This window comes from Hylobates moloch, unplaced genomic scaffold, assembly GCF_009828535.3.
Source record: "Hylobates moloch isolate HMO894 unplaced genomic scaffold, HMol_V3 SCAFFOLD_8, whole genome shotgun sequence".
Lineage (NCBI taxonomy): Eukaryota > Metazoa > Chordata > Mammalia > Primates > Hylobatidae > Hylobates > Hylobates moloch.
The window spans coordinates 35611492-35626481 of NW_026652283.1; the positions used below are offsets into that span (position 1 = coordinate 35611492).

A 14990-nucleotide genomic window follows, 5' to 3' on the forward strand; every position below is an offset into this window, starting at 1 on the left:
GAAGTCTCATCAATCTGGGCCCCTACGTGAATCTAAGGAGCAGACATCCCTGGTATCCCATGTTCAATATGGAGCTTCAGTGGTCTGTGTGAGATAGAAGCTCTGGATTTTTAAGCCGCTGGGATCTGGAGATTGCCAGTTAACACCGTGTAGCCCAGCCCGCTCAGACTAGCACACCTCCCCAAGGCTGACGATGAGGATGATGACGACATCCACTACTACTGCTTCTGTCACTGCCATCACCACTGCCATTGACTGGGGGTTGACTCCACGTCGGGTACTGAGCTTACATATGTAATCATGTTCACTCTTTGCAAAACAAAATCCCCTGTGAGGTTGCTGCTATTATTACCTCCTAGGAAAGCTGAGGCTTATGGAGGTTGAGTAACTAGCCTTGGGTTAGCAAGTCGCAGAGCTTGGATTCAGACCTAGGCAAGACAGCGTAAATCCAGAGATCTTAAGCTAGGCCGCCTCCCGTGTCAAAGGAACCTCTGCTCCTTTGTACTCCCTTACTATGGAGCGATCAGATGCCAAAAATTCCCTAAACAAGACTGGGGAGGAATAAAGAGCTACATAGCACTTCTCTCTCTGCAAAGTTTCATAGATTTCTCCAGGTAATCAGTCTCATAAAAGATGGTCTAATATACCCAATCCTCTTTTTTTTAATGCTATAACCTTCAAGAATTACCTAAAATAGTTGTCAAGTATTCTTAATAGTAACTTATATTAGGAAGTTTAGTTAACAAAGACTATAATAAGGATAGTAGTCGTCAACTCTTACTGATGACTTACTATGCTAATTGCTACACATGTGTTATCTCATTTAAATGCATACATTTATGAAGTTATTATCCCTATTTTATAGAGAAGACAACTAAGGCCGAGTAGGTTAAGAGATTAGATCAAGGACACAGAGCTAATGAAATTAGAGCTGAAACTGAGTCTCAAGACTTCTGTCTCTAAATCCCCCTGTGACACATAATAGTACTACAACCACAGCCAACAGTAATAAGCTCATGTGTACCGATAACTTACTACATGTCAGGGCTTAACGTGGATTATCCTTGTGACAACGGCAACACTAAACGGCACATACTATTATTATCCTCATTTTATAGGTGGGGATTATTACCCCATTTTCAGTAAATTGAGGCTTAGAGAAACTAAATGATTACATAGAGCTATATCAAACATTGGGAGAGTAAATTGTATATGTGTATTGTCACTTCCTGGGTAACCCCAGTTTTCAAAACCCATCCATCCATCTCCCTGCAACTACTAATGCTTTCCTCTATTTCCCTGGTGGACACGTGAGACCTTGGAGGTGGGGAGGGGCGTGCCTATTGCTACATCCCATTGTTACAATACAGGTTTGCATCTCAGCAGTGAGGAGGGACTCTTTCTTGGCTCCATCTCAGCACAGGCCCAGCCTCTCTGGTTGTTGGACTGTGATCTCCCCATTTACTTCCTGGGGAGCTATAGATCATGCAGTCTCCATTGCCTGTCTAGGCCACTCTCCACTCAGTGCATACACGTCAACGAAACCCCATCTACAATCTCCAGAGAGGGAAATTCAATCCCTTCCTTTGGCGGTCACCACTTTGTTTTCTTTCTCTGCTGTGTTGCTTCATTAGTTTGGCTAGTTAATCTCTTTCTGTGCACCTGTGATTGTCCAGTGACCTCTCTATTCATTCTGTCCTTCACTTTCTCTGTTGTTCATCTTCATATTGCAGAGTGGTAGTTGCCCGGCAGGGATTTGGAGGGGAGGATTCTTAAATGCAATGTTTCTTTCACATTTGAAAAGATGATCAACCTCACTCTTAAAAATAAAAATACATAGAAGCATAGTGAAATATTATTTCTCATCCATCAGATAGGCAAAATCCAAAGTTTAATGACACATGAAGCCATGAGAAATCAAGGATTCTAGGACCTTGCTGGTGAATGTACAATACAACTGCTGTGCAGAGGAATTTGGTAATATCCAACAAAATGCATATGCATTTACTCTCTGACCCAGCAATTCTATTTCTAGAACTCTCCCAAAGATACACTGGCAAAAATATGAAATGACACATATGTACAAGGTTATGCAAGGTAGCACTATTTGTGATAGCAAATGTATGAAAACAGCCCAAATGTTCAGTGGTAGAGATCTAACTGAATAAACTAGGGTAATCAACAAAATGGACTATTTATGCAGCTATAAAACAAGAATGAGGGATATTCTATATAATGTCATGGAGTGGTTCCCAGACTATGTTGTTAAGTGAATAAAAGCATGGTAGAGAATAGTAGGTATGGTATGATTCTCTTTATCTAAGAAAGGGGTAGAGGCTTACACACATATTCACTCATATTAACAATCAATGAAAAGATCAACCAAAAACTAAGAGATTATTCACAGGAGGATGGAGGGAACAGGGTAGAGAAGATAGGGTTAGAAGCTAGGCTTTCTCAGAATATGCCTTTTTTATATATTTAACTTTGGAACTATGTAAATATTTTAAATAATTAAAATGAAAGATTAAGCAAATCAATAAACTGATAAGCAATTTCTAAAAACTCAGAAGCAGAGTGAAATAAATGAATGCAATGCTAGATTAGTTGGTAGCATAATCCCACATGAAGAAACTAGTAAAAGAGATTTTAAAACACAGTAATTTGATAGCCTACCTTAGTAGGATACAAAAAGAAATGAAAAAAAAAAAAAACCCTTAAACTATCCTCTGTAATTATATTATTGTGGGTAGTTATTCGTATTACTACTTTGGGACTCTTAGGCATGTCCTATGAATTGGGAAATTATATTAGTGGTGTTGGGAACTGGGATTTTCAGCAAGAGTGAAAGGAGATATGGATATGGTATTAAAGAAGTTAAGTAAAAAAGAAAAAGTGTTTTTACATTGGACATGAAATAAACCCATGATGAATTTTGTTTTAAAAAGTATTTCCTAGCTGTGTTCATTGAAAAGGCTTAGAAACAGGAACCAAGTCAATCATAAAAAGCACCCCTAGTGCCCAAATTTTAAATATCAGTTTCCACTAAAAGGAACCAGGGCTTCTAGGAGAAATAACTGAATCTAGGTCAGAGACGGAAAATGTACAAGATGATGTTAGGCCAACAAAAAGCTCCCACTAGCCAGTGACACAATTTGAGCATTAATTAGAACAAACTGCAGTAGATTTAAATACATAAAATATGTTTGGATTGTAATGATATTTAAAAATGTGCAACTTTGGAAGGTGTTAGAGAATCAGCTCATTAATACGAAAACTGGTAAATACAAATAATTATTTCCATGCTTTTCCTTTATAAATTATATCTTGGAGTAACCAAATAGTTGACGAGGACAAGTTTTCTTTAAGTATAGTATTTCAGCTTATGAAAAAATAAATTATAGCATGTTACCATTTGTAATCCCTAGGCTATGATCATTAATGGTTCCTAATGACCCCAAGAGAGAGATACCCAAATTTTATATGATTCTGTTGGAGACACTTCCTACAAGATATTCTGGCTAAAAAAATGGAAGCTCAATCTGATTAAGTTTCTAGGTCTTACTGCCAATTAAAGGAAACATAAAAGAGAGACAATCATGTTCAACAACCTCCCAGGGAAGCAACTGGCAAAATTCCGAATGCAGGAGACTCCTCATTCTGAATAATTCTCATTTATCTCCAGATAAAAGACCTGACTTCTGCAACAACAACAAAAATCTCAAGGGGGTGGGGAGTAGACACCTATAGATTAGAAAAGACTTGAGACATATCAGCCAATTATAATGTATGAAGCTAACAAGGATACTGACTTAAAAATACTGTCACAGAACATATTAGCCAATCATGGAGATTTGATTATATCGAGTAATTGTTTTTAATTTTTTAAAATGATAGCAACGTGGTTATGTTTTAAAGAGTTAGTTTTATCTGCTGGAGACACATTACTAAAATGTTATAGATGAAGTGTGATGCCTGAAATTTGCTGCGAAATAATCCCAGAACCAGCAGGGTGGTGGTAGGGAATGGGTGGGGGTATAAATGAAAACAAAATAGGCCATGAGTTTATAATTGTTGAGGCTGACTGACAGGTACATGGGGGTTCATTATACTATTCTCTCTGTTTTGGTATAGGTTTGAAATTTTTCATTTAAACAAGGTGAAGGCAAAAACAGGGAAACATACACATGCCTGTGTGCATGCACATGCACACACACACGTACAAAGAAAACAAGGAAAAAGAAGGAAGGATCCTTTCTTGAACAGGGAGAAGAGCTCAGCAATAAGACAAAAGAGGGACCCTGTGCCTGTCCTAGCACCTGGTACTCACTAGATGTTCAATATTTGTTGAAGGAATGAAATACTGGTTGATAGGCAGGGATACTGGGTGTTATGGATGGAACTCTGTCCTCCCAAAATGTATAGGTTGAAACCCTAGCCACCAATGTGACTGCGTTTGGAGAGAGAGCCTTTCAGGAGGTAAATAAGTTTAAATGAGGTCATTAGGATAGAGCCCTAGTCCAGTAGGACTGGTGTCCTCATTATAAGAGGAAGACACCAGGGGTGCATGTGCACAGGAAACAGGCCATGTGAGAACACAGAGAGGAAGTGGGCATCTGCAAGCCAAGGAGAGATTCTTCAGGAGAAACCAACCCTGCCAATACCTTGATCTTGAACTTCCAGCTTTCAGACCTGTGAGAAAATAAATTTCTGTTGTTTAAGGCATCCAGTCTGTGGCACTGTGTTATGGCAGTCCAGGCTGACTGATACACTGAGCTTCTGACGAGCGGTTGCTGTCCCCTGTGAGGGATGAGCCACTTCTCCTGACCCTGATGCCAAAGTCGTGCAAGGCAAACAGGAATAGGGAATGGTGACAGGATAGAATACAAAGAACAAATACTCATTGAGCATTGAGCTCTACAACATGCCAGGTGCTGACCTTCATGTATGCTTTTACTTTCCCTGTGTATTACTCTTCATAGCCACCTATAAGGCAGGCACAGACATCAGCCTCATTTCATAGCTGAGGGAACATACTTGAGGTACAAAGAGCTTAGGCGACTGGCCAGGAACACACACTAGGAAGTCGCAGGGTCAGGATTTAAACCTGGGCAGTCCAGCTCCATAGCCTGCATTTTTAACCACTATGGGTGGACGTGGGAATGCCCACCTCTACCACTGCTTCTGTAATGGGATGTAGGCTGCTGCTAAAGGAGTTTTGTTGACTATTTGTCCAGTGTGAGTGACCAGAAGTAGTGGAAGTCCTTTCCTGTGACCAGAGTGACTCTGGAGTTACTCAGCCCTGCAGCTGGAAGTGTGGCCTCCTACTCTCCAGCCCTGCCTCCCCACTACCCACCCGTGCCCCTCACCACCTGTTTTCCACTGTTTTGTGGTAGAATACAAGCAGAATGAACTTGGACTCAGACCTCACTTGGAGGTTAAAAGTGATGATTCTGGAATCAGAATATCTGGATTTGAACCTTGACTCTCTCGTTCACTTAGCTATGGTCTTAAGCAAGTTTACGTAACCATTTTGAGCTTCAGTTTCTTCATCTGTGAAGTGAGGATAACAATACCTCCTCATGAGGAGTCAATGGGGCAGTGGATGTTGATATGGTTGGGCTCTGTGACCTCACCCAAATCTCACCTCAAATTGTAATCCCCATAATCCCTGCATGTCAAGGGCAGGACCGGGTGGAGGTAATCGGATCATGGGGGCAGTTTCCCCCATGCTGCTCTCATGATAGTTAGTCGCAGGAGATGTGATGGTTTGCATCTGGCAGTTCCCCTGCTTGCACTCACTCTGTCTTGACGCCCTGTGAAGAAGGTGCCTGCTTCTCTTTTGCCTTTCACCATGACTGTAAGTTTCCTGAGGCCTCCCCAGCAATGTGAAACTGTGAGTCAATTAAACCTCTTTCCTTTATAAATTACCCAGTCTTGGGCGTTTCTTCATAGCAATGTGAGAATGGACTAATACAGATGTAAAGCAATTGGCCTGGTATTTAGCACATAGTATGTACTCAATGATTACTAGCTGGGTGATTTTGGGAAAGTCAACTCACCTCACTGTTTTTCCAGATTCTCATGGATAAAGCACAATTATATCTTTCTCATAAGAGTGGCAAGAAGATTAAATGAGAGATTGCTAGAAACCCAATAACTGCCCTTATAATTCTTCCTTAGATGCCAAAATGAGCTACCACCACCACTTAGATTTCTTTGTGGTCACGAGGAGAACTGACCTTCTTTCTTTATTACAGTACTTGCTTTTTTCCTGATTTTAAAAGTAATTACATTTGGTGTAGATAGAGAATAAACGTGGAGGTGTTTATACCAAACTGTTAAACCATTTTCCTCTGGGGAGTGGGATTGGAAATGAGCATTTTCGCTTTGAGCTGCTTTGCGCTTGTGCATCGTTTGAAATTTTTACAACCACCAAGTATTCCTTTATTTATTTATTTGACAGAGTCTAGCTCTGTCACCCAGGCTGGAGTGCGGTGGTACAATCATAGCTCACTGCAGCCTCTAATTCCCAGGCTCAAGCAACCCTCCAAGTATTTCTTGAAAAATTAAAAAATGAAATTACAGGGGCCAGGTGTGGTGGCTCAGGCCTGTAATTCCCGCACTTTGGGAGGCCGAGGCTGGCAGATCATGAGGTCAGGAATTTGAGACCAGTCTGGCCAACAGAGTGAAACCCCATCTCTATGAAGAATATAAAAATTAGCTGGGCATGGTGGCATACACCTGTAGTCCCAGCTACTCGGGAGGCTGAGGCAGGAGAATCGCTTGAACTTGGGAGGCAGAGGCTGTAGTGAGCCGAGATCATGCCACTGCACTCCAGCCTGGACAACAGAGGAAGACTCCATCTCAAAAAAAAAAAAAAAAAAAAAAGAAAAAGAAAAAGAAAAAAGAAAATACACACTCACTGTAGATAATTTATCTTTTTTTGTGTGTATTTCTTGTAAGCACAATATTCTTAAAGCTCAGCTCTTTGTATTTTAATAGGGAGTTTAATTACCTTTATTTTCATAACTGATATGTTTGTCTTACTGCTGTCATTTTGTTTCATGCTATCAATTTCCAATGTTTCCATGTGATGTCCTGTCTTCTTTGTCTTATGCACTAGGCAATGTATTTCGTTTTAATTTTCTATGGGGATGTGGAGAGTAGAAATCCCGCTTTTCATTCTATTTGGAGATGCTTTTAAGCCTTTCATAGATGTGTTGGAAACTATATCCTCTCCAGTGATATAATTCAAGAAAAATACAGTAACAGGGTAGCCAAGAGTCTGGATTTGAATTCAGGCTCCATCACTTACAAGCTGAGAAGATCCTAGGCAGGTGACTTAACCTCTCTGTGCCCCAGTAGGGACAATAACGACATCTATTTCCTAGGACTGGTGCAAGGTTGAAATGAGGTGACACTGTAAGACACTTATCCTAGTAGGGTATGATTATTTTTCCTTTAAAGAGACAAGGAAGAGGTAAGTGTAGGGGAGAGAAGGTCAGGCAGGTACGCCGGTGTAGCTGCCTTCACTACCCAGAAGTCTTTCTTGGGAAATTTCTGATTTTAAACATAAGGGACTCCTGTGTCCTGTGAACTCAAGATTACAGACTTGGTCAATCTAGCCCATTCACTTCCGTATTGTCTAAGACTGTTGTTGCATTAGGACAGCAGAGTTATAGCCCACACAGTCGAAAATACTTCCTATCTGGCCCTTTAAGAGAAAGTTTACCGACCCCTGCTTTACATCCTCCAGATAATCATCCTTCTTTCTAAATTTAGGAGAAGCCATCGTCTCTCTTGTCCTATCATAGCCTCTCAAAAGCTAAGTGGCTCTTGGCATATATTAAAAGATTTTCTAAAAGACCATTAGCTTCTGCATTTAATTGTCCACAAGGTGGGGACACTTAATCAAAAACAAAACTAGAAAAAAACGGAAAAGACAAAGATGCTGATTGCAAAGCAGAGCTCTACCAAGGCTCAGACAAAAGGAGGGAGAGGAGCCAAGGAGGGACAGGTTCCCAGGGGCTTCTTTAGCCAGCTCTGTCTAAGGTTTTAAGGCTGGGATTCAGCCACCCTAAGTGGCATCAGGCTCTCACACTCTGCCTGACATGCTACTCCCCAGATCCCTGAAAACCAGGCTGGCATCAAATGCCCATTGCTCTGAGAAAACCAAGCAGGCTCTCCCTGGGGTCAGGGTCTCCAACAGACTGTCCCTTACTTCTAGTGCCTACTGCCCCAACCCTACAGCATTTCCCCTCCAGGGACAGAATGAAAAAGACCTTTTTAACTTTAAAATGAAGACCTTGCTTATGAAATAGTGAGCCATGGGAGGCCGAGGTGGGTGGATCACGAGGTCAGGAGATCGAGACCATCCTGGCTAACACGGTGAAACCCTGTCTCTACTGAAAATACAACAAAATTAGCCGGGTGTGGTGGGAGGCGCCTGTAGTCCCAGCTACTCAGGAGGCTGAGGCAGGAGAATGGCGTGAACCTGGGAGGTGGAGCTTGCAGGGAGCCGAGATCGCACCACTGCACTCCAGCCTGGGCGACAGCGAGACTCCATCTCAAAAAAAAAAAAAAAAAAAAATAGTGAGCCACTTGAAGATCCATTAACAAAGGTCAAATTATCTCACGTGTTCATACATGGCCTTGAGGGTTTCAATGCATCGCAGAGCTAAAGTCTAGGAGCACTTGATTCAGGAGGGTGGGGGGTGGAGAGGAGGATTGTGCAGTTACTAATTCCTGAGGGTTCCTCAGAGCAGTCAACTAATTTGGGACTAAGCCCCTGTGGGCTCAGGGGCAATGGGAATCTGGCCTTCTGCCCTGAGACTGCTCACAATCTTGGTGGGGAGACAGGACCAAGGCCTGTGGAACTGGTAAATGTAATAATGGTAAGAACCAGTATCCAAGAAAGTGGTCCAGTGGTGGTGGCCCATGAAAAATAATAGAAATTAGGAGAAGGAAGAGATCAGGTGAGCTAGAGACAGCAGGGAAGATCTCAGAGATATGAACCAACACAATGAAAACTAAAGAAATTAGAAGTGGTCAATGAGTGCAAGGGAAAACGAGGGGGCTGGTCTGTAGGAAGGTGAAAGACCACCGATTCACAATCCTCCAGACTGGGTTCTGCATGGATGCTTTGTACGGTGACCTGTTTCACCAGCAAATAACTCCATCAGGTATGCATACTTATTCCCCTGTTGCCAATGAGGGACCTGAGGTCTAGGTCTAGTTACTTAACCTAAGCCTATTAGTTCTACAGCTGGGAAGCATGGAAACTGAGTTTCGTGTTGTTTCTCTAACTCCAAAGCTTCTGTTCTTTCCAAAAGTGCTAATTGCGCTGAGGAAGAATGGCAGATGAGGTTGTATAGACCACGCTGTGGGAAGCTTGGAAGTCAGAAAAAAATGTCTATTCATGTCACGGTTGGGGCAAGTTCCTGGAAGGATGGAAACGCACCACTTGATCCCCTAAAGTGGAGCAGATACTGATCTGATTGGTCCAACGAAGAAATAGTTAAAATCAAGTGAACGCTAATGGCCAACAGTTATTGAGTGCTACCTTTCACCAGGCACTGCCCCAAGAACTGCGCATGCTCAAGGCAACTCTTCAAGCGGGTTCCCATTATCAACCTGCATTTTACAGTGGGGCAACTGAGGCACAGAGAGGTCAAGTTACTTCCCCAGGGTGGCTTGGATGATAAGTTGCAGGGTGGAGACAGCAGGCAGTCTGGTGAGAGTCGAGGCTCTGGAGGCCTTTCATTGATATGCTTCTCATCAGGGAGGCTCTACCCTAGTGAAAAGGCCATTCATTCATTCATTCATTTGGTGACTCATCAACCAGTATTGACTGAGCATCTATCAAGTATCAAACAACACACCAGCTGTGGGAATATGAGGCCAAGGAAGATTCCCTAACCTCATGGAGTTTACGTGACAGCAAAGACGCAGCTTATGACGACTTAACTTTATACCAGGACTGCCTGCTCCATACACATCTGATAATTATCATTATCCCTCCTTTTTTTTCCAGCTGGAAAATACAAAGGCTCAAGGGGAAAAGTGAATTGCCAGGATCCCAGCTTGGGCTCCTCTCACTCAAACGCCCCCCTGGACTGCTTGCCACCTCCAGTGTTCTCAGTGGTCCCTTGTCTCCCATCCACCCATTTGTAAGCTCTGGGTAATACTCTCTCTCAGGCATGTTCCCTTCTTCATTCTCCTGTCCTTCCTGTTCATGGCCACTATGCCCAGATTTGAGTTTAGGAATTGGGTTAAGTCAAGAGGTCTCTTAAGTCTCTATCCTCTTTCTATCACATGAAATGTGAGGAAGAAGGTTTCTGCCTCCTAAAAGGAGAGAATCACAGCCTTCGTCTCCTTGGACACTGTCAGTTTCCCCAAGGGGCCCTTGGGATACTCACTATTCATCCATTATTCACAAATACTTATTAAGCACCTATTCTGTGCCAGGCACCATGGTTGGTCCACAATGCTTGGTACACAAATTTACCTGGTGCACAAATGCTTGGTACACCATGCTTGGCACACAAATTTAACCTGACTCCTGCCTCAAGAAGCTTTATCTGTATTTTAAATGTCTGTAGTTTGGTGGAACAGATGGCTGGTCTTGAAAATTGAGTCAAAAACTGTCTTGTGTGGCGAGGCAGGACTGAAGAACTGCCATCATAAGCCGTGTGCCTGCTGCAAGCTGTGTTTCTTCTGGCTGGTTGGCCCTGAGTCTCTTGGAGATTGACCACAAGGATATCAAGTCAGCATTTAACAGGGTGCAAAGGCCGAGACTGGGAGACATCCCAGGGAATTGGGGAAAATAAACATGTGGAGAAGGGAAGAGTGACAGGCAGCTTGAAAGACCCGAAAACTCGCAACGCTGCCAATGCTACTTTGGGCTGCCAGAGCTCCCCTGGGCAGGAGCTGGAAACAGGGCTCTTAATGGCTGTGATATTGAGAGAGTTCTCATTTAAAAGAAGAGGTGCTTTTGATGCCTGACAGTCCAGAGCCGTTTCTCTACGTTAATCTCTGGTTCTAATTTAAATTCCTATGCACAGTGGCCTTATGAAATCCCTGCTATTCCAGCATGAGGGTGAGAGAGTGGCCCTTGGTCCTGGGAGAAGAGGAAGGACCAATACAGAAAGGAACCACCATGGCCTGGGCTGCTTGCTCCCCCTCCCCAGCCTCTCTGGCTGACAATGGCCGCTGCTCCCAGCCTGCAGGCTCCTACCTTCACACCGCAGCACAGCGCTGTTCCAGACCACGCTGCCCTCCTTCAGGACGCAGGTGATGGTCTCTGAGCCCTGAGTCCCAAGGAAGCCTTCATCACAGAGGAAGGAGATGGAGCTGCCCAGCTGGAGGCTGTCCCCAAACCGTTTGCCATTTACTGGAACGCCAGGATCCGGGCACTCGTTGTGTCGGAAGGCTGTGTAGATGGAGTTCAAGGACATGATCAGACATTGCTGGAGTAGAGAAGAATCCCCAAAGAAAATTAGCTTCCTTGGGATGGTAAACCCTAGAACTCCACCACTTCCCCAAGAACTTGCCATGTTGGAGGGAGAGCTAGACATTCTAGGACCTGGGCATTAAGCAGGTGCTCATTAAACTTGATTTCCTGCCTTCCCGAGCACCTAATCCCGCTGCATTCTAATGGACATTTATAGATCAGGCAATAAGCTAAGTGTTTCTGCTGTTAGCTTACTTACACCATATAATGATTCTATGAAGTAGATCTTGTTACCCTACTTTACAAATGAGGAAACTGAGGCTCAGTGTAGTTAATGAGCTGATCTGTCTCCACAATGTCAAATCCATTCCAAGTTTCCGTAACTTCAGACAGTTATGGGATCACTTCTGCTTGAGGTGAGCTGGACTCTAAATCCTGTGACGCTAATAGACTCTAAGCATCATAAAGGAGGTGCCCTAGAATTAACCCTGTCTGAAGCGATTTCCTTTATTTCCTTGCCTATTGTCAGGGCTGCCTCTCACTCTACCCAGGCAATTGAAAATGCAGAGAGTGGGGAGAGGACAGAGTCAGAACACTGTAGATTTAATCGTGCTTTGCCTCTTATTTGTTACATGGTCCTGGACAACTTATGCAATTCTGATGAGCCTTAGTTTCCTGACTGATAATATGGAGATCATCCTTCACTTGCAGGGTCATTCTGAGACAGAAATAAAATGAAAGTTGATATGAATATGAGAGTGGCGATTGTTTGGTGAAGCACGTGACAGATGGTAAGTGCTCACTGAAGATGAGTTCCCTTCCTTCTTCCCTCCTCTGCATGGGAAGATACTCTTTCCTGCTCAGTCTCTACCAAGCACGTTCCCTGCCTTCCTCCCGCAGGGGTGTCACAGTTCTCTCATTAGATGTCTCTGAAGCCAGGCTCTATTTTCACCCCTGTTGTTCTGAGGATGGCAGCTTTCCAGTGGAGACCAGGATCCATGGCTGCATGGGTATGGGCCACTTGAAAAACAATTTCTTGGCCTCTGAAATTCCATAGTGATAGAAACATTTGCACATTCAGAAACAGCAGTGGCCCCGGAGGCTGTTGGATCTTGCTAGAGGCGAGAGGCCTGCAAACCTGACCCTTCCCATTGCAGATGAGGTAAGGGAGCCTCTGATGCGGAGATGACTGCGATGATCCCATGCGGGGCTTCAGTTGAGTGCCCAACACCCTTCCATTTGAACGCCTTGGTCAGCCCAGACTTGAGTCTCCCAGCCTTTCTTCGTTGGAAACTATGACCATGAAGTCACCCTTCCCACATTTAGAAATACGGTGTGGGGAAAAAAGTGTTGCTTGGGGCCCAGAAGTCCAGGCATTTTTCTTTCAAACCCATCAGTCACACACATGTAGGCACAGATACACACACCCACATATGAACACACACATGCATGCGCGCACACACACACATGCAAGTGCACATAGCAGGAATATGGAGCTATTTCCAACATCTGGGAGCAAAAGCTCTGAGTCAAGGACCCACTTCTCCCTGTGTACCTTTCCAAACTCAGTTTTCTGGCATGTGAAAGGGGTAGATCTTGCTTTATGGAGCTTTTGTTGTGAGGCTTCCAGTGATGACTGTTGAGTGCTCAGCACCAGGTTCAGCCCACAGTAGGTGCTCAATGGATGGCAGCTACTGTCATTGTTGTTCATTATGTTCCACGTGGAAGAGGAATTAGCCTTGTTACCAGGAGTTCTAGGGGTGGAAGTGGGACCACTGATCCTTGTTACAGGGACACAGATTTCAAGTCAACATAAGTTGACTTGAAATCTAGAGTGCCTGCTGGCTATGGAGAGAGCTGTCTGGGGAGGCAAGCTCCCTGACACTGGGCAAATTCAAGCTCAGCCTCAGTGATCACCATTTGGGATGTACGAGGAGATTAAAGTCCTGTGGGAGAGACTACAGTAATTCCCTGACACTTGGCCATTGACAATTGTTTCACTGACTGCATCCAGATCGCCTCAGAAGCCTACCAAAAATGTAGATTCTGGGGCCCCATCCCTCTAGTGATTCTAATTCAGCAGGTCTAGGATGAGGCCCAGATTTTTAACAATTATTTCTATCAATCCATCCAACTGTCTATTTATATAAATGCATAGAAAACTATGTGCTATCTGTAATAGCGTCCACCAATTGTTGGCAAGGATCATTTCTGGCTGGAGGGATTTTGGGTGGTGGTTAACATCTCTCCTTTGACCTGTCCCATGTTTTGAGTATTTACAAATTGGATAAGTATCATTTTTACAATGGTAGAGAGACCTTGGAAAGAAATACGAGTAAGAGCTATCCTCAAGTTAGTCTGCTGCCCTCATGATGAAGCTCAGCCCCTGGGCCATCAGCTGCCTCCTCCTCCCAAGTTTCCACTCAGTGTCCACACATGCTGCAAACCCACAAGAGTTCTTGGCCCTCAACATCCTGGATAAGTGTGCTCCCCAGGATACCTCTTATCCCTGTTCTTCCCACTCCGCCAGGGCAAGAAAAAGCATTTACTCATTCATGGATCCTTCTATTCCGTAAACATTTGCTGATCCTTAGCACATACCAGGCCCTGTGCTGGGCCAAGGGATATAAAGATAAGGAATGCATATTTGCTCCTTTCTAGTTTGAAGCAGCATGGTCAGTGCTAGACTAGGAAGGTTAGGAAAGACAGAACTAGGCTCTCCCTCTGCTTCTTCCTACCCACAGGGGATGAAACAGGAATGCCCTGGAGGAGACATGCCCCCAGAAGGTTGATTGTGTCCTGAAGAAGAGTGGTGAGGGGAATGGAATGGGCTTTACCTGGCTGGTCTCTTGGAATCGGGGGTCCCAAGTGGCCCACCAGGTAGCACCTAATGTCTTCAGTCCAACTGGACTCCAGAGATAGGTGGAAAACAGAGGTAAAGCCTTTATGCCAAGGTGGGAAGGGGGTTGGGAGATCCGTGTTTGTGGGCACGGAGCAGAGCTTGCACTGGGGACTTGCTCTCCACAAGCAGCCTCTGGGAAAGGATCTAGTTAATTGCTCAGATGGACCCACCTCCAGCCTCACTTGACTGTTTGTCATCAGCCAAGTCCACTGGATTTATAGCTTCTTACGACCTGATAACCACTTCTTGCTATCTTTGCTGGCTTGCTATTTCTAGTCTCCAAGCTTCTGCCCCCCGCCACCCCCTCTGTAACCACGAGATACAGAAATAAAAATAATCACTGCTGAGTTTAGGCTGCTTCTAGAGAAGGGGCCCAGGATTGAAACTGGAGGTGGCAACCTCCAGATGGTGGCCCTGAGAGGGGCTATGAGGAAATTCCCTAAGAGTTGTCCCCAATAAGTCTGGGAGCCCAACAGAAGTGTTGCTCCAAAGCTTTGATTCTGATTTGACTATGGGAATGGGAATTGGGCAAAGCAAAGTGAGCAGCCCCGCAAGGAACTCAGAGGTCAGCAGGAGGCAGGCATTCAGGGATTTGGGAGAGCACCTCAGAGAGGGCATCAGAAACCAATGAGA

General features: G+C 44.2%; 1 protein-coding gene across 10 annotated transcripts in view; it reads right to left on the bottom strand.

Annotated features, from left to right (window-relative positions):
- CSMD2 (CUB and Sushi multiple domains 2) overlaps window positions 1-14990 on the bottom strand; it is a 701208-nt gene that overhangs the window by 263576 nt on the left and 422642 nt on the right. For all 10 annotated transcript variants that reach the window (XM_032160157.2, XM_032160162.2, XM_032160160.2 and 7 more), the window contains one exon: window positions 11240-11434. In XM_032160157.2, coding sequence (XP_032016048.1) covers window positions 11240-11434 — 195 coding nt within the window. The remainder of the gene's footprint in view (window positions 1-11239; window positions 11435-14990) is intronic.